Source organism: Tachysurus fulvidraco, chromosome 11, assembly GCF_022655615.1.
Source record: "Tachysurus fulvidraco isolate hzauxx_2018 chromosome 11, HZAU_PFXX_2.0, whole genome shotgun sequence".
Lineage (NCBI taxonomy): Eukaryota > Metazoa > Chordata > Actinopteri > Siluriformes > Bagridae > Tachysurus > Tachysurus fulvidraco.
Window position 1 is genome coordinate 9,780,100 of NC_062528.1, and position 23,699 is coordinate 9,803,798.

At 37.7% G+C, this 23,699-nt stretch overlaps 1 protein-coding gene across 5 annotated transcripts; it reads right to left on the minus strand.

Moving 5' to 3' along the window:
• Window positions 1-1,026: 1,026 nt before the first annotated feature.
• pafah1b1a (platelet-activating factor acetylhydrolase 1b, regulatory subunit 1a) lies at window positions 1,027-23,568 on the minus strand. 5 transcript variants are annotated; one of them, XM_027148208.2, is made up of 11 exons: window positions 23,461-23,568; window positions 18,863-19,100; window positions 12,433-12,517; window positions 8,873-8,947; window positions 8,524-8,730; window positions 7,408-7,576; window positions 5,755-5,857; window positions 5,388-5,616; window positions 4,045-4,146; window positions 3,433-3,589; window positions 1,027-2,891 (listed from the first exon to the last, which is right to left on the minus strand). In XM_027148208.2, exons 2-11 carry the CDS (start codon window positions 18,892-18,894, stop codon window positions 2,818-2,820), a joined length of 1,233 nt encoding a protein of 410 aa, XP_027004009.1. In that variant the 5' UTR covers window positions 18,895-19,100; window positions 23,461-23,568; the 3' UTR covers window positions 1,027-2,817. The 5 variants fall into 5 exon arrangements, with proteins under 5 accessions (XP_027004009.1, XP_027004005.1, XP_027004010.1 ...); XM_027148204.2 differs by lacking the exon at window positions 23,461-23,568 and adding an exon at window positions 23,178-23,448; XM_027148209.2 differs by lacking the exon at window positions 23,461-23,568 and adding an exon at window positions 22,703-23,065.
• Window positions 23,569-23,699: the final 131 nt, after the last annotated feature.

The window sequence follows — 23,699 nt, forward strand, 5'->3', positions numbered from 1 at the left end:
GTTCGTTCAGCAAGTGCAGCAGTTGGATTGCTTAGGACCCAGTGAAGAGCAAATATTATTTCCATAGGGTAAGCAGAAATAGGAAGCCCACATAGTAAGCTTTCACACAAAGTAGAACATGTCCAAGAACTGTGTAATCTTTGCCTTCCTGTGTCAGGCAAGCAGGCATGTTTGAAAGTCCATGTTTCATGTCTTTACTTGGTTTATAATTTTCATTTCCAGTCTGCCAATCTGAAGGGATTAAGCACTTTTAAGGATGGCTTTTTTGTAGAGCATTGACTTCATAAGAACAAAAACACCAGTTTTTGTCCTCTAGCTCGATTATTTTCAGATACATACAGGTATTATAAAAGGCTAGCTAGATGATGTCAAATGAAGTTCAGTATAAACACTTCCCTCAAATATCTACTTTTTTGGTTTAGCATTTGTTGCCAGTTTCATTTTTTTTGTACACCATTTGGTATAGTTTTACCCCTTTGAATCAAAGATGCTCAACTACTTTAGGGACTTTTCTGTTCTATCATTCACAACACAAAAAGGTACAATATGTACATCTGTACCATGCTTCCAACTCTTCTCTCTTTTAAGAAAAGAAAAAAAAAAAAGAAAAAAAAAGTCAGCAGTTTCTATGGGGTGGGCAATTCTGAGTTGAAAATAAAATGCAGATTTGATCCCAAACATTACAGGCTGCCTACAACTACATACTGTACCCTTCCCAGTGCAGTCCTTCAAGAGTTACCACCACTAAATAATAAACAAAATCCCCTTTACTTATAATACTTGAAAAAAACAAAAAGGTTTACTTCCATTTTTTACACTGGAAGTCGTCAGGACGGTATGAGATTAGCAATGAAATTCGGCAATACGCAGACCAGCGCAAACCCCCACCAGGCAGCTCAACCACCAGCACTGTTGCATGCAGCAGTGAGAGATTGACAGGTGTAAAGCTCAGACTGCTCATTAATCAGATTTGTAGCAGCAGGTAGGTCCAGTACACAACAGGAAATTCGCTAGATAACAGGCTGGTTAAGCAGTGGAATTCTTTATTATATAATTGCATTGTAATGAAAAGGGTAAATTAAAATGATATTGGTTTAAGCACATATTAATAATAAATCTTAAATTGTTTACATCTTTAGTCTGAATAGACTAAAGATCTAAGAGTAGGTTTGCAAGTTTTTTCTTCTTTTTAAACATTTTCGATTTGCTGCCAAAAACAAAGGCAGGATTCTTTCCTCTTTTTTTTGTTTTTTTAAAACATGTGGAATGGTTTACTTCCACTTTGGGATTTGTTAAATACATTTCCCATAGTGTCTGTATTACATTAACCCACACAGACTGCAAGATGAACAGGAGAGAATGTGCTAAATGACATCAGTAATGAATTTGTGGAACGTCCCTGTTGTGGTGTTCAGGGTCACCTGCACTCTGCTCCTCTATCGGCTGATCCTGCCGTGGTGATAGAGAGCTGCTGTACACGTGAAAAGCACTTTACAAGAGAAGCCAGACAGATGAGCATAACAGCTGTTAGCATCTCATTTGATTTCTTAAGTTAAATTCCCCACTAATCTCTCATTGTAGAACTTCCAACAGTGGCAAACTTATACTGATATCTCAGGGATGTTGCCATCATCCCACTTTAACAAAGCAAAAAAAAAAAAAAAAAAAAATCAGAGATCTTTGCACATCCCCTACCCAACACTGGGAAACTCTTTGAGCCCAAGTCATGTGTTCATATTGTGTGTCCAAACTGTGGTTAACTTCTGCATTGTACAAGAACATCTGCTCTGCATAAATCTCATCAAATCTTGCAACAAGACAATTTAATGTTAATTCAACATGATTCTTAGCAAATAGACACAACCCAAGAAAACATTAACTCGGTAGAAGAGTAATTGAATTCATTTTAGTACAACTTCAAACTAACACTACATTGTCAAAGCACTGGTGGTCAATTCAAGTGCTTCACCAAGGCAGTGTTTTTGGTGCTTATTAATCCTGAAGTGCTTCTGAGGACAAAAACCAAAAAGGGGTCAGAATATATTTACATGGCTTTACTGCTCTATATGCTGCCAGGCCAGTTGATGCAGAAGAAATTTCAAGTGAGAATCGTCTCTCAGATATCTCTGGGTGGCCTTAGTATGACATTTCATGACAAGTGTACAAAGATTTTTCCCACCAATGTCTGAAAATAACAGTCTGAATCATTCTTATATGCAGCTGTTAAAATTGTATCTAGTTCCACAATGAGAATGGCAAGCATATTTCAGAATGATGATTACAAAGCTACAGATTATTCTGATAACACACCTATAGACAAGTCTCCATGTGAGGATCCTTTTTGTTGCCTTTCCCCCCCTCATAAATGTCACCAAGCTAGGCACCAATAGTTTACGACAGTGACAAAAAAAAAAAAAAACAAAGAAAAACCTAAGTTAAAAAAAGACCAACAAAAAAACAGACATAAGAGTGACACCGTCATTAAATTATCAGTATAGTGCCCTACATTAACCCAATCAGATGAAGCCTTCGGCATGTAAGGCTTAGTCAAGGTTCAGCCTGGGTTAAACCTATGGTACTTCTAGACAACATTATGCAAATTTACAGTATACAATTTTGGATTTACCATGCAAGAATACTTTTTTGTGTGTGTAACATTTAATAGCTTGACATCCAGAATAATTTACATAAAAGAACAATAGTTATTCAACCAGAGCTAAGTGAGTCATAACCATGGTGGTTGAGTGCATCCAGGTGAGACGGAGAAGGGAGAGTGAAATGGGTCAGGGTGAAAGGGATGACGTCCTGCAGGTAACATCAGCGACACTCCCACACTTTTACAGACTGATCTACACTCCCAGTAACCACATATGGAGCAGTCTTGTGAAAATCTGTGGACAGATAAGACCTTTCAATTATAAGCATGCAATAAAAAATAAAAAAAAAACAATTGCTATTTGTTTAAAATAAATGAAACTGCAGTCAAACTGTGGCATAACATTAAACTATATACAATATCATACTAGCTCTTATATATATAAAAAAACAACCAACAATTTTATTAGCCTAAAAGGTACATTTCGTTTGAGCTTAAAACCCCCAAAACATCAAGATTTGAGATGATGAGTGCTGTGTTCTGCTAAAAACTGGGTGAATTCTTTGTGAAGTAACTCCAGACAGTTATTTAGTCCTGATCCACAAAAAAAAAAAGATAGATATGCTGCTTTGTTCTTGGAAGATGGACAAATCACATCTCAAACCCTTGCACACAGTATACTTGTGAGCCCCCTAGCAAATCTTTCATCCTTTCAGTAGGATGATTTATTTTAACGCTGCCTGGAGGCATCTCTGCTCAAACGGAAAGAAAGACATTTTAAAAAGCATCACTGCCCAGACAATAGTGAGTGATTCAAGGAGGCTCCAAAAGCTTACCCAGAGAGGTAACAAAATGTTCATGGGCACTCAAGGATTTCATGCAACGCTTGTTTTTGTAGTCCCAGATCCTCAAAGTCTTGTCATCAGCACAGCTCACAATGAACTTTCCACCAGGGTGGAAGAGCAGCCCACGCACCCAGTTATCATGGCCAACCTACGCAAGACATCAGAATATCATACACAGCATAAAAGTAAATCCCTAATCCTTTGTTGTTCAAAACAAGCAGTGATAAGTGCAACTGACTGAAAACTGTGTGTAAAAAAACAAGTATGATATTTAAGCATCAAGACTGACCAAAACCAGGTCAGAGCTTTAGAGATGAAATGCGTAATACTCAATTAAAGGACTAGTAAGCTGATCCACATCTTGGCATTCTGATTTACTCATTCATACTAAACCCAAGAATGTATAAATACACTGCAAGTATAATTTGCTCATTACTTATACCTCACTATTTTGGTTATATAACTGCAAATCACACACAACAGGTACATATGGTACAGATCTATAGCAAAACAAAGGGTGCAGTCTGTGCAGTGTCATATTTGTCCATTAATGCTCAATAGTACACAAAGTTCAGACAATTTTCATTCCACTATTTCACTCACCAGTGTCATAAGGCACATGCCAATGCTGACATCCCACATTTTGATAGTTTTGTCTCTGGAGCCAGACAGAAGGAATGGTCCAGGTTTCCCACTCTTCTTAGTCTGTAATGTAAACAAAAGAGAAGAGCCTCAGATGTAGTAACAGCACGAACAGTGCGTGTGCACACATGTATATTTGTGGAGTTCTTTATAATACTGATCCCTATAGGAAAGGCTGAGTAAGATGTGATGCTGTGTGCAGGCAGATTTTGTCTATGCTCAACAACACGAGTGAGTCAGACTGCATTATCCCAAGAGCAAAAGACTACAATTAGCATTATTACACAGCCTGACTCTTGAACAGGAGAGTTCATTTACATATCCAAATTAACCTTTTGCGCTGGGTAAAGGGGGTCCCTGAATATGATTATTCTAGAAAGCTATTAAGCTAAATAGCAAGTTCTAAAAGCAGCAATGCGTTGTGTTTTTGCTAAAGTCATTTTACAGCTATACACATACATTACCCATATATCTTAAATAATAATCATTACCATGTATATTACACCTGTACATTCATGCAGTTAGCTAATCAGCCGATTATGTGGCAGCAGTATAATCTATAAAATCAGTTCAAGCACTTCAGTTCACAAAAAACAGCAGGTATTCCTATTAAAGTGGACAGTAAGTGTTTACCTAGCATCAGTGCAAATAATAGAGACAATCAAGTTAAAATGCCTAATTTAAGGGGATGTAATGAATATGTTCATCCAAGCCTATGTATTATGTAAATATACTATTACATACAAGATTATTATAACTCTGAGATGTGTGATCATCAGTTGTGATAGTGTATTTTATGTCAAGTAATCCCTCAAATATTCTACATAAACAGGTTTGGCAGGGCCAAAAACTCTTTGAAAGTTTTTGTTTTAACTGAGGGGAAGAAACGGGAAGTTCCTTTTTCTGTAAATACAATTGAAAGTCACTGTACTAAAAATGCCTGAAGGGAACACAGGCTGTGTGAGCAAATGTTATATCTGATAAAGTGGAAATTGGATATGGTTGATCATGAGACTGGTAAGAATTAAAAAGAACTTGTTTAATCACACTCCTCCGGCAATTAAGTGTTAATCTTCCTAATTCCATTTCACAGTACTTTTTAGGTGATCTCACGCTCAGATCAGAGGACATGTTTGTGCCTGTTTACACAGTGCAAAAAAGCCTGCCATAGTAATCTCAGCAGAAGCATTTCAAAACTACAATAAACAATTAAAAATATTAAAATCACTATTTAGGTTAAACAACCAATGGGCTTCCTCATTAAGTGACCAGGGATCCTCCTGGGCTTCCGTAGCTATTCTCACCTCAGAGCCAGTGGCCTCCAGTATAGTGGGACTGGCACTTTCAGGAGCCCATGAAATGCATTCCACTACATGCTCATGTTCCCTTAGTTCAGCTTTGCACTCCTTCGTAGCCACCACCCACACACGCACCGTTTGGTCATTAGAGCAACTTGCAATCAGGGAGCCGTCCTGGTTGGGCCGTACCATACGCACCCATTCTCTGTGGCCAGTAAACGTCTTCACACAGTACCTATAGGGTAGACAGAACATTTTTCATCCAGACTTAAGATAATGAGGAAGAAAAATGCTGTTACAGTTCATATATATGTTATGCTGTACCTCAAGAAACAAAAGAATGATTTAGTCATTTTAAACTACAGTTACTCACCCAGTGGCCACTTCCCACATTTTCATGGTTTTATCTCTAGAAGCAGATATTATATGATCTCCATTGGGCATTATAGCTACAGACGAAACATTATGGTCATGCCCTACAAGAAAACAGACAAGACCAGGTGAATTTCTATAATAAATTTAGTAAAAATATTTTTCACATTAGACTTCAGTATGAACATATTGAATCTTGTGTTCTCTGTGCACTTCAGCAGTAACACTACCCACATTTTTACCATGCAAATTGGATTGTTCCAGCAGAACTTAATAATGGCTTTTTAATTGCCACCATGACAAAATGTTAAAACACATTAGGCAATACCATAAAAGGAAACTGACAGCCAATTTGACTTGGGTGGCTTTGTTCTCAAAAGAACATGAGAAGGAATAAAAAGCTTACTGCACAGCTCACCATTTAAAGCTACTAAATACATGCTGAAAAGAAGTAGCTGGAAAAAAAGGGGGTTAAATATGGGGAAAGCCCCCCCCCAGAACATTGCATTGTCTAAGGGCAACATGCCAGTTTAACTGACAGGGTGTAAATTACAAGGCACCAGATTTGAACATAAATGCTGCTGCATGTGCGCTTTGGATTAGTACTACTGAGGATTTACAAATTTTGACAGGGATTAAAATTTAAAAATTCATCCGGCACAAGTGCCGAACAAAATTCTGATGTGATCCAGCATGCAAGATGAAATGAATGCCAATTTCATCCATTTCTGTTGTCTTCACCTGTCTGTAGCCTGCAGGCTCATAACAAAGGATGTGTGACAATAATTTACTGAGCAATTTGAATATGAAAGAATATAGTATGTAAGGTCTATGTGAGCAAGAACATTACATGTCATGTTCATGAAGAAAAAAAAGGGGACTATCATGTTTCAGACATGGACTGAAGAGTGGAAGTTTTGATTTTCAAGCCTGAATCAACAGAAAAACTGAACAGTATTACAGAACAAACCCAGGGTTTCCCGCAGCGCTTTTCAGTTAAGGCTGAAAGGTCAGAAGCCTAAGCTCAGAAGCCTAAGCTCCCAAATAGGTCATCAAATAAATAGATAGATAGATAGATAGATAGATAGATAGATAGATAGATAGATAGATAGATAGATAGATAAATAAACAAACATATATATATATATATATATATATATATATATATATATATATATATATATATATATATATATATATATATATATTTTCCGCTGCACAAAAGGCGGAGCGAGCACGCACCACATGGCCGAAATGAGAGAAAGACGTTGTCTGGCACTGTCTAGAGGATAACTAGCCAGTAAAAACGCGTGTCTGCAAAATTTTTAATGTTGTTTTGCACTCTCTTATTTATTATTATTATTAGTTGTTTAAATTTTATATTTAGTGTTAAATAAATAATTGTTAAATGTAGTACAGAGTCTGTGGTCTCATAAAGAAGCGCCGCCCCGCCACTAGCCACCCCGAACACCTTAACTAACAAATTTTCTGCGGGAAACCCTGAAACCTATTCAGTGTAATATGGTGTGGCTCTCATTATAGCATCATTATAATTCTTTTTCTCACATACTTATGTGCTACAAATTAAGGTATTAACAATAATCATGCAATAACTTTCAGCTATTATAAACTAGCTTGAGAGCACTTTGCTTACCATGCATGGTTCTTATGCACTCAAAGCCTTGGAAATCCCAGAGTTTAATAGTCATGTCTGCTGAGCAGGAAGCCAGCAGCTTTCCAGTCTGGTCAAAGGAGATGTCCTGCACAGAGTCTGTATGGCCTTTCAGGGTACGTTCAAAGTCTCCAGCCTCATAATCCCATACCTGGGGGAAAATGAATGACAAGATTTCCATTTAGCTGGTATACTGATGCTCAGGTGGTCAGCTTTGAAGAAAAATGACAGATGCCCACCACCTGGATACCTGCCTCTCTTCCTTTGTGTCTACCTAAACAACGCTCACCAGTGAAAGCAAGCAATCAAATCCTTGATTTTCAACAAAGCCTAGATTTCAAACAAATTCAGACTTACTCTGGTATAAGATAGACTAAAGTGATCATTTTGGCTTTCTGGCAACCACAGTGTAAAATATTGCAACAAGCTTTGATAACTGCTTTAATGCCACAGCATGAAAAACACAGCAGACATGAGCAGAAGGGACATAGTCTGCTTGGCTGAGGGACCATGCCTGCACTGGGGCAGAAGAAGAATTAGCTGAAAGACAAGCACAATCTTGACAAGAGAATGTAAATGTATAAATCAGTCATAAAACAGCTCCCTCCACTAGTTAAAATAGCAAAATATTAAGAGTTACAATTATGTAACACTGTGTTTGGAGGCAGTGATGCTGTTGATGCCAAGTTGGTGGAAGTGGGGCACATATTTTACTATAGATTTCACCATTGCCAAGGAAACATTTTCACCAGTGTCAGTATTTCAGACAGTGAAAAGAGGCATTCAGGATTGGTTGAGTGTCACAGGATTCGGAGTACAAAAACAATTCTCAAACACATCTATAACTCTCTGTGATTCATTGAGCACTTCATTGAGCTGACATCAATGGAGCCTAATTAAGGCACGTAAATGACCAGTTGGAATTTCAAGAGCAAAACACTAGATGTAAAATCTGATGCTAAATAATTCTCCAAGAACAATTACTGCATTCTGTGTACTGCAAATAGAAATTGCTTTATTTTGCAAGTCCTGTGTCAAAAAGAAATAAAAGAGAACCAGACCTGGGCAGTTATCAAATAGTCAGCAAAGACAACTCACCTTTATTGTAGCATCCTCTGAGGCAGACACCATAACACTAAAGACTGGGTGGAAGATGACCTTTGTGACAGGACTCCTGTGGCCACTGAGGGCATATCTCTCAGGGGGGCGAGGGATCCATTCTTTGGGGTCTCGCTTCTGTCCTATAGGTCCTCCTAAAGTGATCTCCTCTTTTGCTTCATTCAACTTTGATTCCAACTCCATCACCTTAAGGGAAACCATTTGATATAAGAAAAATAAGAAAATATGTCTTCTTGTCATGACCTTTGTCATGAGTGATATTTGAATAATATATCATTTACAATTTACATAAGTTTATCCTTTCATTTTATACAGAATACATACACACCTTCTTCTGTAATCTGATGACTGAAGTCCATTTCTTTTCCAAAAGACCAGCATATTTCTTATCCAATTCTTCATTCTTATGACAAAAAGATACAAGAAACATGAAATCCGAACAGAGTAATGAATTTTGCAGATCATTATTGCAATTATAGCAGAGAAAGAGCCTTTGGATACACTAATCATAGATATGGACCCACCAGCCCTCAGGCAACTGTCAATTACTCTAAATCCCTTCACATCTCCTGTGGACCAAGATAGCTTACTGAGACTACAATTATAGTGTGCACTGTGAAAAAGAATTCATGAACCTTGGGGTCAAGTCTGGCTGTTATTTCATCAAGCTGAATGAGTAAATATATTGTCAATGCTTAAATACTTAAACAAGAATATAAGGGGAAATCTTTAATGAAAATAGGAGGCACATCCCTAGTTCACCACTTCAGTTTAAAACGGGATGTAATAAATTGTTAAATATGTATAAATTGTAGGGCTGTGTATTGGAAAGAATCTGGCGATACGATACGCATCACGATACGGGGTTGCGATACGATATGTTGCGATACATTGCAATATTGTAAGCAAGGTTAAAAAAAAGTTTTAGGGAAGCTGTCAAGAACACCACCATATGCAAACCTTAACAAAAAAAAAATTATTTTAACAGACCACAGTGGGAAATGCATTTGCATTAATTAGCCCCTGTAACATTCATGATTGAACCACTTTATGTGCAGTATGAATAAAGGGGGAAAAATAAAGTGCTTGCAGGATTTCTTAAATGTATTAAATGTGTTAAATTAAATGTATTAAATGTTAGCTGCTATAAACAGACCATATATATTTTTAGACCCTGCCTTTAAAGCTTCACAGTTTCAGTTCAATTGTAGCATGCAGTGTCCTCACATTTTAATCGGAACAAAAGAATTATATCTGCTTAATATCAATGAAAAATAAAATGCTTGCAGGATTCCTAACGAAAACAAAACAAATATAAACAATAAAATATTTACAGATGTTGAACATTTTCAGAACCTTTAAACAGTTTCTTTGATTTGTATTTATATTTGTCTTTTTATTTAATGTCAAGGTTTTTCTGAAGAAAGATATGCTGGTCAATATGCTCAGATGCCAGGGCACTTCTATGCGCATCTTCATATATATAGCGAACTATTTTAACGTTAACGTTAGTAGCGCGCCGTTATGCTAGTACTTCGTAACGAGTGGAGTGGTGCTACCCCTTTAAGAGCAATGTGCCGTTGCTTTATGACTGTTATACTAGTTGGATGTGCGCATGCGCAAAAGTGTGCACGCTTCAGTTATAACACCACGTGTGTGGAAGTCTGATGCTGCAACCGATATTCTCTTTTATTTTCATTTTCTCATACTAATGAGTATTTTTTGTTTTAGTAACATGTTATTACGGAGGTTTTTCCTGTGTACGGAGGAATAAACCGTTGTGAGTGAAACGTTTGAGTTCGTCCTTATTTTCGTGGGGGAGGAGCTATCTTAAATCTCAATTAACATGTTACTTCCTGTCACTGTTTAAGTTCAGAGATAAGAAGACTGCAATCTAGCGGTTGGGATATAAACGGAACAAAATGAAACTGCCATGAATCTGTATAATTTTTTTAATAAATATCGATATTTTGTTTTTGAGAATCGATACAATATCGCCAAACAAAATATCGCGATACTCACGTGTATCAATATTTTCTTACACCCCTAATAAATTGTGTGAAGTACTGATTGCAGTATGGAAAGAAACACCTTAATACAGGTCTGTGTGTGTCCTTGCACATGAATAGCTTTAATCTGAGCTGGCCACTAAAAGGAGGCTCCGTTTGTTTCTAGCCACAGATACAGTAGAACATTAGTATCCATGTATGTATTCCTTTTCATGTAAGAGAACAAGTCTTAGGGCTTTTGTGTGAGAGAACAGTACTTATATAGAAGAGCATGCATTGTATTAAAAAAAAAAAAAAAACACACACACACCCTTCTAAAGCCACCATCTGATGCATTTCACAAACCGGTAAAGACATTAGGCCAACAACAGAATTACTAGGCGGATTAATTAGAATGCATGGATGATTATTAAGTCAGGATCCCTCAGGTATGTGGAAACACTGACAAAACCTAGTAAAGAAAATTAAAAACCTGAAAAGTTTTAAGCCGCCTTCACACTGCACACGACAAACGATCCATTTTGAGTGTTGGATCCGTTAAAAAAATTGAACTTGTGCGACTACATCGCATCCGATATGCCGACCGGATGTGATGTATTCCAATGTTGTCCAATCAGGTTCGTGTGCGCGAGGTGATAAGAATTATTAAAAAGTATTAATATTAACTTTAGTAATTTTTAAACTTTATCAAAAACAATCTTTTTGTTTTAAATACATTGTTATTGATAAAAAAGTAATAAATTATTAATATTTATATTGTATTATTTTTAATGTTGTGTCCATGTTTCTTAATTTTTCAAAATTATTCACAGTCTTTCTGGATTTATTGTTGTATTGATTGTTTGTATTTACTCCTTCATTAATTCATTCATTCATTCACCATGATAAACGGAGGGAGAATACAGGCTCTTGCTCTTCTTTACTGGAAAAGAAAATATTTCAAATCAGTGTGGATAAAACACTACCTGACTCTGAGAAAAAGTCTCGGCGAGTATCACCGTTTAGTGCAAGAGTTGCGCCTTAATGGAGAAGATTTTCGTAGTTATTTTCGTGTGTCACGAGAAGCTTCTCTCCCATGTTGACGTCTACACGATCATATTGCACATTCCGTGCGACTGCCACTAGGGGCGAAATGCGACAGTCGTGTCCGTTTATCGTGTGCAGTGTGAAGGCGACATTAGGTTGATGCTATACCAAGTCTGTAACGTAGTGAACCAGTGTTAATGAATTCATCAACAGAGACTTAAAAGCACTTTTGTACATCGCTCTGGATGAGGGCATCTGCCAAATGGCGTAAATATAAAAGTAAATTCAACCAGGCGAAAAACTGTCATGTAAATCCTGCTTATTACACACAATTACTCAGTATTCAAATATGAGAAAAACACCTCTGTCAGACTTGTGATGAGTCGCCAGTGAAAACATAATGATGAAATAAATGGAAAATAATTAACTACTAATGTTTTATAAAAGGTGTCCAAAAGTGTCCATGTGATTGTCCCAACAATGTCCTGCATCACATCAGTCATCTGCTCAGATCTTCTTCTACATGGTGTGGCATGCATTAATTATCAAGGCAATTCCTCTATAAAGAAGTCAGATATTTGAAAAAAGAACCTCTCACACAAAATAAATAACTAGAGTTCTAGTTTTTCCTGTACAAAATTAAACATTTTTTTTTTAAAAATCATTTGCCAAACTGCTTTTCCTGGCAACTCGGCAGGATGAACAAAAGGTAACTGAGAAGGACCATGGCTTGTATCTCTTCGGCACATTCCGATTCTGAATTAATTAAGCAAGGTTTATGTGAAATTAAACAACATTGTTTGGTCCTTGCTTCTAAAAAGGAGAAATTGAAAGGGTATCCCCCCACACTCACCATGTCTAATTCCGCCTCCTTCTTGAAAACTGAGTATGCCTCTTCATAGCCATTTGAACGAAGGTAATCAGCTATCGCTCTATTTCTGGGGGAAAAACAAAGAGAAGCATAATTAGTTCTTAGTGACTGGCAGGCTGATTCTATTTAAGACTATCATAGTAGGGGGTTTTGGTTTTTTATGGACACTGAAAACAAAGAACAGAGAACAAAAATGTCTGAGGAGAACTTCCAATGCTATAATTTATACATTTGTATTTCTGTAAAGAGTGTAAAGAGAGTAAAACTGCATTACCGCATCTATTTTTTATTTATTTTTACAAAATATTACATTTAGCATGAGTGAATAACAAGATTTGGGATATACAATGAAAGAAATGTGTTTGTGGAATGATTAAAACATATAGATAGAGAATTCAAATAAGTCTGTGCAGACTAAACATCTGTATAAAAAGGTCTCGGAGAATATTATAAGGAATCTGACTTTAATGCCAAACATGGTGCTGATTAAAGTTTATTTATAACAAAGGTTCCCCACCCAAATAATCAAACCCAAAATGGAAAAAGGTCAGCCTAAAAGATGTGGATATTTTGTAATAAACTGAAATACTGCAATTCATTCTTTTGTATGCTTTTTATCTTTTTCTAATATATTTAATTTCAGCTATTTATACTGTGCTACTTTGCAATGTAAGCAGAAAGCTGCATCTTCTTACCAATCACATTATTACGGCTAGTCACACAGACAGGTTTTTATCCAGTGATGCAGGTTGCAATTTTACGGACTGCATAACAAACATTTTTTTTTATTAGCTAGTATTAAAAATGTATGGTTAGTCGTGAAATATTTACTTCACAGTGTAATCAAATTTAATATATGCAAACATATGAATACACAATATTTGTTTTCTTATCCATTAACACTAGTGGAAAAAAAACAAAAATACCCTGTCTAGGCAAGAATGTGCAATGTTAAATGATAAAACTGATCTCAGAGATATTGAACACTAAGCAGACAAAGAAACATATGCTGTAGGACCCCTAGCTGGTATTATGAGATGAGATGTACATAAAAGGAAACAGACCCATAGAATTGCAGCTTTATTATATTGCAATAATATTTTTAACAATCATTGCTAGTGATCGAGATGTGTGTGTGCGCGCGCACGTGCATGCGTGTATGTATGCCACTGGAATAAGGTGTCAGTGTTCAGAGCTGTTTGGCATCAAATATTGATTCCTGGACAGAACTGTTCAGTCTGATTCTCAGTCTACTCACTGCTGCTCCCTCCAACAGAAAGACCACAAGCTAAAGTCAAGGTCAACCTGCGTTCTCTCTGATGTAACAGTCTATAGTATAGGTATACAACAGACACTGCTGGAGTGCATCATACACGAATGGGTGTGTTAAGGTCACAACAAATTGCAAATTTCAGACCATGATTCCTGGCCCCCATGTGTTTTTGTAAGTCTCTGAATATCTACCCTTTCGTTCTTCATTCTGACAGGTTCATTCCCAATTTTGAGTTGCAGGGTGAAAACTGATGTTTTGTTTTTCCCAGAAGCCAATCCTGAGGCCAATGTGAGAAATTTCCCAACTACATACATAAACAGAATGATTAAACTCTGTAATGACTAATATTAATATCCCAGGATGACTAAATACAGGTTGACCTAGTAAAAGGCACAGAGAGTCAGTATCATCTATCCAAATCATCTTCTGCCATTTAGCAGTTTTACAAGGAGAACAGATTGTTTTTCCTGTTATAAAAGAAGCACCTCTCTCTTATTTCACTGATATTTTTAATACAACCACTTTTTACAAATACCTTTACAAACTTTAAAGAAATGATCAACACTAACCTTTCTTAAAACAAATCATACCATAACGTCCATATAAAAAAAACGCATCCTGCCTTGTAAAAGAGCTCATCGCCACAGCATGTGGTGCCTGCCTCAATCTTGACATAAGATGAACTGAGCTTGTCGATAGCAAGTGGACAACTAAGAATTATATTGTCTGTAGCACTGTCATAAAACCACATTTCAAACCAGATACAACATAATGGACAGTTACAAGAAAAAGAGAGATCACAAGCTCTAAGGTGGGCAATCCAATAGAGTAAAACTGACCAAGGTAAAATGGAAGCATATTTCCTCCCATCCATCAGAGCGACACTAGACATGTATGCAGAGGAGGGACAGTTGCCCCTTCCTCTTAATGTGTTATCCTGCTCTGTGAAACAAAATGCGCTGTAGTTTGTAACAATGTGAGTGGGTGTCTTCACGAGGACACAGAATGAGGTAGTGGGTGATAATTGTACAAAAATACAATAAAGCAGATAGCAGAATACTGTCAGACAAATTGAGATGAAATGCAACACACTTCCACAAAGAAAAGTGTAAAGTAGAAGCAAAGAATTAAAAGCATGATTTTTAAAGAAAAAAAAAAACAAAAACAATTAAATGAATTATCCAACTAATGGCTTAGCCGAATTTGAAAGTAAGCTTCTGGGGCATCTGGCTTGGTATGAACAAAAAATAAAATAAATAAATAAATAAAACTGGAAGGCAAGAGAAAAAATGTGGTGAAAGTGCTGGCTAGTAACCATGGAAACCACAAGGAAGGTTGAAAAGAAGACGAGAAGATCTCATGAATGGAAAGAGACACCAGCAATCTAGCAAAGATACCTTTGCTTTTTCAAAAGCAATACAAGTTTGAGCAATATTTCACTCAGACATACAGCATCTGTTTTGCAGAGGAAAACCTTTTAGAAACTATAAGGAACACTTGAAAAGCACCGACTGCTCTGAAATATCAGAGATGAATAGGAGAAATCTGGCATGGTCAGACCGCATGATTTGCTCCATAGACTGGAAGCTGATTTCAGTGGGCAATAAATTCCAAACAGCATGGCAGCAGGAGCTTGTGAAAGTACAAATGCTTAACCAGCATTACCTCATATTATAGGGTGCATCTAGCACTCGTCACTTCCTGCCCTCTCTGCATTCACTTCCGCATCGACTTCAAAGATAGACAAAAAGCACACAGTATACATCTACTTCTCAGCCACTGTGGGGAATCTTTTTATGAGACTGCCAGCCTCAGGAAAGCAAATACTGCTTTGATATTCAGGCTGTGGTTGTCACAGACTAGAGTCTGGAATCAGAAGACCGCAGTGTGCATAAACAGGAGAGATTGCATTCTTCCCTGCAGCTTTGACCTGAATCAACACTCCTGACATTAAGAGCCTTACATCAGAGACATCATACTCTACTGCCTTTATCCAGGACACATACACAAACAAGTACTCTGAGACTGCAGAAGAATTGCCTTCTTTTAACACATCACTGAAAAACATTGAGACACTTTGAAGAGGTTGTGTTGCTAAATAAACTGACAAACTTTTTACAAATCAGTAGCCTGGACACCCGACAAGCAGGTTTCATGTTTGGGCGAGTAGTGTATTTATAGTGTATAGTGTATATACCCAGCAGACAGGAAGATTCAACAAGAGAAAGAAACTATTAAAGATATTGCATTTGGTGTGTTTAAACATATACTTCTACTCATTCCAAATCCCTGCGGCACCCCATTGGCAGAGGATCATTAATACAAAATAAAGCAATTACAGACCAGAACATTGTAGACACATCTCTCTGTGCCAGTACAACCTGCAGTCAACTCATGGTTAAACCCATCAAGTTAAAAACTCCAGGGGAGAATAGGACAGGGATATAGTAAATTAAATGTTGAATTCTGGTGATGTTTAAAGACCAATCAGGTCAACAAAGCAAAACACTGGATCATAACCAATAAGACCTACTCACAGGGCTTCAGAGCTAAACTAACACTAACATGATTATATTCATGAGAAGAAATGCCAATATTTTATGAGAAATCTTTGAACATCCAAAAATCCTGCTATTAATGTGAAGTAAGCTGAATCTTTCGAATCATTGTGTTAAATTTCTAATACTAAAAAATTGAATAGCGTGAATAGGAGAGATGCAAAAGCCAGACATGATATCACCAACGAAAATCACATCAGAGTTTGTTTTATGTATATACATAAATTCCAAATCCTCAATATGGTTTTGTACATCCATCAAAGTGCTGCTGATCCCTGAATGATAGCTGATGGAGGGCACTCAAAGCTGGACGTGTGCATGCACAGCATGTGACTGCTTAGCCAGCTGTCAAACACACATTTTGTAATGAGATTTGTGAAGCTCAGCAGAGGCCACACCTCTTAAAATATCAGTCTAGTGTGGACTGACAGGCTTTGCTTTGTATACAGTCATTTGCAAGCAGCAGCATTTAGCATTTGGGTTTAAATCGTCGTCTAAAAATTAAGCTCTGAATTACACATTAAAATTCCCTCAGTCTGGTCTGGGTGGTGAAGTGTCAACCCATATTCTAAGATATGACTAGCTATTGCTTTAGGTAGGATTTTTGATGATACCCATTCATATTTGTAGCATGGATTCCTGCTCTCACCAAACAATAAGAGGTCAAAGAAAATCAATTAGCAAATTCTGAGTAACATGATAAACCATTATATCATTACTGCTAATACAGGACATGTAAAATACCCCAAGCCTGATTTTGAGCAAACCTGGGCAGTAGGATAGCTTGAATGGTGAAGCCCTTACAAAGTGACAGAAGGGCCTAAAGCTCATTCATCGGACAGTGTTTAGATTAAATCCATACTGATGGTGGGCACCCCACTGACAGGCTGGCAAGGCTTCATCCACAACCCATCAGAAGCTGGAACACAGCCTCTCACATAAGCACATGTGCAAAGGTGCCAGTCTCTAGTGTCTACAGTAGGCAGGCACACACCTGCAACCTACATCCTGCAACCACACATGCTGCCACCTATGCAGCACCACACATGAAGCACTATTGTGATTTACACAAAGATCCCTCCTGCCATGCAATATAAGAGCCCTTTAAAAAAGAACAGTCAATATTGAGCAAAGGTGAAATAGATAAAAATCAAGCAAAATAGACTCAGAGTTGTAACAGAGAGAGCATACATGCACACACACACAATATTCAGTATCCCAGTCTCCAGATATAATACACTACCTTGGCTGTGCTCGCACCAAAAATCTCTCAATGCTCTTTTCAAGAACAAATAAATTAGTCCATTATTTAGTAAATAAGTCAAAGTGAATAAAGCACAGCAAGGTGAGAAGGTTATGGTTACAGACCTCACAAGCAGTAAATATAAACCCATCTACTGCTCTCTATATATATATGCTATTTCACTTATAACAAATGTTCCAATTTTTCCCGAAAAGGTCATTGCAGCATGCATCCACTAATTACTTTATCCTTCAAGGTGTTGCAAAGATGTATGCAATCATAGTGTATGAAAATCACTTTGATTCCAAAACACAGAATAGCACAATAGGTCTACAATCAAAAATTTTTTTTAAAGCTATTTAGAAAAGGAAGAAAAAAAAAGGAAAAAAGTAAACACCAATTGTTTAAAATGGACTTGTTTCAGTTTTGCAACCCACTTTGAAAATACACGACCAAACCATCTAAAAGCAACACTTCCCAATGCATTTCTAAAGGGACAGACATTTCTGCATAGTCTATGCTGTTTCTTCAGAAGCTGACTGACTGAAGTGTTGAAAAGCAGAAAGAACCTGCAAAAGACTAATAAGAAGGCGGCTGCTAAAGGAAGAACAAACTACTGAAAAAGACCTTCAGCTAGTCATTGCTGTTAGTAAGTCAAGATGCACCTTTTAAGTCTCTAAAGGCCATTCTGAAACATAAAATATGTATTAATCACCATAATCTATTACTAATACTTTAGACTCCAATTAAATAATGTGTGTGCCTCAGCACATAACGAGATTAATCAAACCAGGCTATACTCCGCCAGTCATCAACAACTGTCCACTGCAGTCTAAGCTTTCTGTTCTTAACTGACAGAAGTGAAATCCTGCTCACCACAATTGTACAAAGTTGAGTTCTCTGAGATAATGTAGCCTAAGGTTTAGCAATTATAGAAATACTCAAACCTTTTCTCATTGTTATGGCATATGTGAACACCACCAGAAGCTGCTGGCCTGTATCAGCATGACCTTAAGCACTGCTCTCAAAACTGAATGAATGAGGTTTATAGGTTTTCACCAAGGGGCTGATTAAGACAAAGTGAATTTTAAATGTGAACAATTATGTTGTTTAATGGGGATGGCAGTCTTATTTCTCTTGACTGACCACAGTAAGCAATTATCTATCAGGTCTTGTAAAACATCTACACCACTACAATATATAAATGTATTATAGGTCAATCCATGCTCTGAGCTGAGTGGACAATACAGTTGATTGTAGATGACCTGCAAACCCAATTTCCGGAGGTTGTGTGAATATGTGCATAAGGCGGCAGAGCATGGAGGCTTGTTTACTTACAGTTCATCCCGTTGTCTCTGTGACAGCACCATTTTGGCAGTGGGGAGGGAAGGGGGGGGATCAGGTGAAGGTGTGCAGCAGCTGCTGTCTCCTTGGCAGGAGATCACTGATCGAACACAGACTCCGGCTCACAGAGATGTACGCTGCCCACACGGTGTTCTTCCTCTGACAGACCAGCTTCAATGAACACTGCGCAAATCCAGTCTGTGAACATCCACCAGTCAGACTGTCACTGCATCTGCATAAGGAAAGCAACACACAAAAGGTGTAAGACCAAGCCAAAAGCACATGACAGAACACAAGCAAGCTATGGGAAAAGAGTGGACCAATCCAAATTCCTAGACGTTTCAGTCAGACTGGCTTTGTAGCAAACAGAAATGCTATTGACTGTGCCATCTGTGCCGCTCATTCCCATATACATTTTCTCTCTGCACTCACATTGCCAAGCTGAGCATTTTGTTATGATATCCTCCTGCCCCTGTTTGGTGCTTCACACATGCAAGTGGGGTCTGATGACCCAGATTCAAGCATCTATTTACTTCAGCATCCCAACACTCCGTCCTGCTTAACAGGAACAAACAGTTTCTAAATTTGATTAACAAACACCATTAATTAAGCTCAATGAGAGACTAAAAATCCAAACAGCAGTTACATACTCAAGCTGAAACTAAACTGGGCAGCTTTTATGTCCAAAGCAAAAATAAAATTTACTTAGACCCTCATCCTGTTCATTAAATCATTAAGTTTTTTTTAAATACAGGAAGAATTCAATATTTAGATTTAAATGCAATAAACAGCATAAACAATAAGCTTATAAGAAAAAGCAAGAAAAATACATGTTCTGCAAATGATGAGCCAAGTTTTTAACAAGACAGGTTATATAATTATGACTGAGACAGGATTTCAATTGTCTTAGTTAAGAGCTTTAGCAGAACCAGTAAAAATTGAGCGCTGTTTCTCGGAGCATGACTCTCTGAAAACACAGCATCTAAAACTGACAAAGATTTTGTACACAATAGATTACCTCTAAAATTCAAACCAATACTGCAGATAATAAAAGTATTACCAATTTTCCCTAGAAAAAATTGCAATCTACTCCTTTAAATAAAGAAAAAAAGAGAGAGAAATAGAAAGAGAGTGCTATACAGTGAGAGAAAGCCATGTTATGAATGTGAATGAGAAGGCAGTGTGCGCCCTCATTCTTTCGCTTGGTCTGTCTTACTGTAAGTGGAGCCACCATGAAACACCAACCATTTCCCACTGAATGTTGAACAGGTCTAAACAAAAGCAGACAGTAGTTCATTCTAATAAACCTGATTAAAATTTAATTACTATGATTTTAGGTTATCTAAAATACATAGAGGTCATAAAAATTTCCCCAGCATGGATATCAAGTAGCCAGTTTGTGTGTCTCTCTCTCATCCACTGTTTATTTTCTCCTCTTTTTGTATTTGGTGCATATATAGAAATGTAACAACACCTGTCTGTTGTACTACAGCTCTGTTCAAACATTAACTCAGTTTAGCAGATGGTATCTACAGATAAATTACATCCATATCCTAATATACAAGGCATTTGCCTCAATTTCTGATAGTTTCATGGGTGGAATCACTTTCTCACTGCAATCCAAACATGCAAGGGTAAATTCAGAAGGACTAAAACTGCATACATAAAAGCACCCTTCCAGTTTCTGGTTTCAGTAGAGCAGATTCTTCACCACACCACCACCACCACCCCCCACCCCCCACCCCCAAGTAATATTAGGTATGTAAAATATTATAGAAAACATTTAGAAACCCCTGCAAAAACTAAAAAGGTAAAGCACATAAAATACTGACATATTTTAACTAAAACTACTTGGCTAAAAGTTTATGGACATCTGACCATTAAATTCATTTGTAGGTTTTTTATATGTAGGATACCTTCATTGTAACTAAGGGGCCCAGCATGACAGTGTGCCTGTGCAAAAAGCCATAAAGAAATGGTCTTGCATAATTTGCAGAAGACATTGGTCTGACTACAGTCATACTTATAATATCCAAAAAACTGCCATACTGGCGAGCTGACTTTTCCTCTTTTATTTACAATTTCCTCGCTCACTGCGGCACTCATTTTTTTGTTTATCAGTCGCCGGTTACTGAAGAGGAATCCAGCAGACCAGTAGGAGACAACTATATGTGCAATACTAAATATACTAAATATATATGCAACCAAACTTGATACTGTTACATGATTGGCTGTTAGCATGTTAGAATGAGTGCCTTTGTTAATGCAACCAAAGTTGATTCGCAAACTCTGTTTTCTTCCGACGAAGAATACAAAATATTGAACGTTTTATCAAACATTTTTTATTGATATCGATCACGTGTCTATTGCGATACAAGGCCTTCATCTCCTGTCCTCACTAAAGTTCTCCTGACTAAATGGGCAAATAACCACTTGTGTTCTCAAAGATCTAGTGGATAAGCTTCTCAGAACAATGAAGGTTATTATAATAGCACAGGGAACTACACATGGAACTTTATGTTCAAGAAGCACATATGTGGGAGTGATGGCCAGGTGTCCAGAAACATTTGCCTATAGTGTGTATTATGGGTTTTACAACATATTCCAAATGATTCTAACAGATGTGCAACTTTATCTACACACTAAAGTTACACAGCCTTACTAGCAAGCTGCTTTATTTGGCTCATTACATAGTACCTCTTGGAATCCCACTAAAACACAATCTCCTGGTACCTTATTCAATGCAAACACTTTGCATGGTTTCTTATCAACTGCCTGTGTAGAGCACAACTACAGAGCAGTGGTGGAGTCCAGCGGTAATTATCCATTACAACTTAATCGGCCAGTCTGTCTTGATGGACAAACGAAATAGTATATGTTTCTGCCAAAAAGGTTGCTGACTGTAGGCTCTTCTGGATGATGCAGCAGACCATAAATAACATTATAAACAGTCGGTTAAAGCCTCTCCAAAATTACTGCGGTCAAAGCATTTTCTGCAAGTACAAAAAATAAAAAAATAAATGCACTAAACACAAACATGCTAAAACACTCCCAAAAATACAGCTAACAAACTAGTGTTCCCTGGCACTATCACATTGTGGCACTGAGGAAATACATTTTATATGCACATTCACAAATAAATTATACACAATAAAGGTACAAAAAGATGCATCCTTTTGGATTTTGGTACCTTTTTTTTTGAGAATGTACAGTTACCCATCAATTTCACCACGTCTTCTTTATAAAATGCTTCAACTAGCTAACTAATCCTTCTTGGTTATTTGTCTATATATTGAGTCTTAAAGGTTCACAATAGGCAGTGTGATCACTGGAGCTCCACCCTGCTTTGGATGTTTCACCCATCCATCCATCCATGTCTAATAACGTTCAGCTGATGTACACTTCAAAAAAGACCTGAAATCAACGGCCACAGGCCACCTTATCACCCCCTCCCATGGGTAAACAACTGGTTTAACATTTTACAAAATTACATGTTTACACACGGGTTCACAAATACACGGACTAACAAATTAGCAATATGGGTTTAATTTAAATTAGAACACACAAGTAAGTCGTTAGTGTAGCTTAGCCACCTAGCAGTAACCACTGTTCTAATAAACCACTCGACTTAGGAAGATAACAATAACGCAAACAAATACGATGGTTGACATTTAGCAATGAAACCGCTTACCGTTTAGGTTAAAAGTAATGTTAATTAGCTGCCCGGTTGACACCCGGACAGCTGTGAGCAAAAAACAGCTAACTCACCACGCTAACGTTTAACAGTCATCTTGTAACGTCTCCTAGCAAACCAGCTATAAACGTTATACCTACAGTCTACAGCTATAGTACAGGCGTTGACTAGGAATGTGCCGATGAGCATTGTGTTCCCAGAGGCCCGACTTTTCTACACGTCAACATTCCAGCGGCGTGTCCTCTTCAATCGTTAGCGACGTTATCCAACTGTTGATAGCCGCCTCGCGCTCTAGAACGCTCGCGCAGCCTGCCGTTGGTGAAATGACGTGTTGATTCATCGGCGGCTAAAACCTGCTAGCTATCTAACCGAAAACAGCACAGTCAGCGAGCACACACGGCGAAATCACACACACGAGAGACAGAATTACAACCGTTTAACGTGTCGTGCGCTAACGTTTTAATAACGCGATGACATTCGGCAAAGCCAAAAGAAGACTCGGAACTATTTCTCTAACGGCCCGTCCGCCATTTTGAGACACTGCAAAAAAGGAGGTGCATTTTTTTCTCTCCCTTCTCTACAAGACATAAGCGGAATTACAAGAAAGACACTCACCCTACAATGTCACCACCGAATTCGTGACCACGGCAGCCAGGCAAACGTGAAGCAGATGACCTAAAAGATGTCAGGATGCCTCGGTGTCCCTTCTCTCCGATTAGCTCCTAGCAGCTATCGTTGTGTTCTCTACAGCATTCGCTAACGCGGACGGCGCATGCGCACGAGATGACTTACAGAGGCGCACGCCCTTCACTTTCTAACAGTCTAATTCGTACAATTCAGGCTGCATCGACTGTAAACAATTTAATTATTCAATTACACCGTCTTTGCAACGACTCACCGACTAGTTTAAAATAGGAATAACGTGTCTGGGGGAATCGTAGATGACCTTAAAGTGAGCGCGGTCACAGTGTCACTGATGAACAACCTGCCCCACGACGCACCTGTTAATGACGTCACCAGTGTGGGTTTCTTATTAATGGCAAGTTTAAACCTGATGCAGACATGTTAGTGATAGAAATTGTCATGTAAACTGTCTTGTATTGTCTTCCTTGATAAATATATATATATATATATATA

Bases quoted from the DNA above. Each gene is read 5' to 3' on its own strand.
- pafah1b1a (XM_027148208.2), bottom strand. From the start codon at position 18,894: ATGGTGCTGTCACAGAGACAACGGGATGAACT. The intron at 8,948-12,432 runs GTGAGTGTGGGG...TTTTGTCATAAG, and splicing joins AGGAGGCGGAATTAGACATG to AATGAAGAATTGGATAAGAA. The intron at 5,858-7,407 runs GTAAGCAAAGTG...GTTTTCTTGTAG, and splicing joins GTGCATAAGAACCATGCATG to GGCATGACCATAATGTTTCG.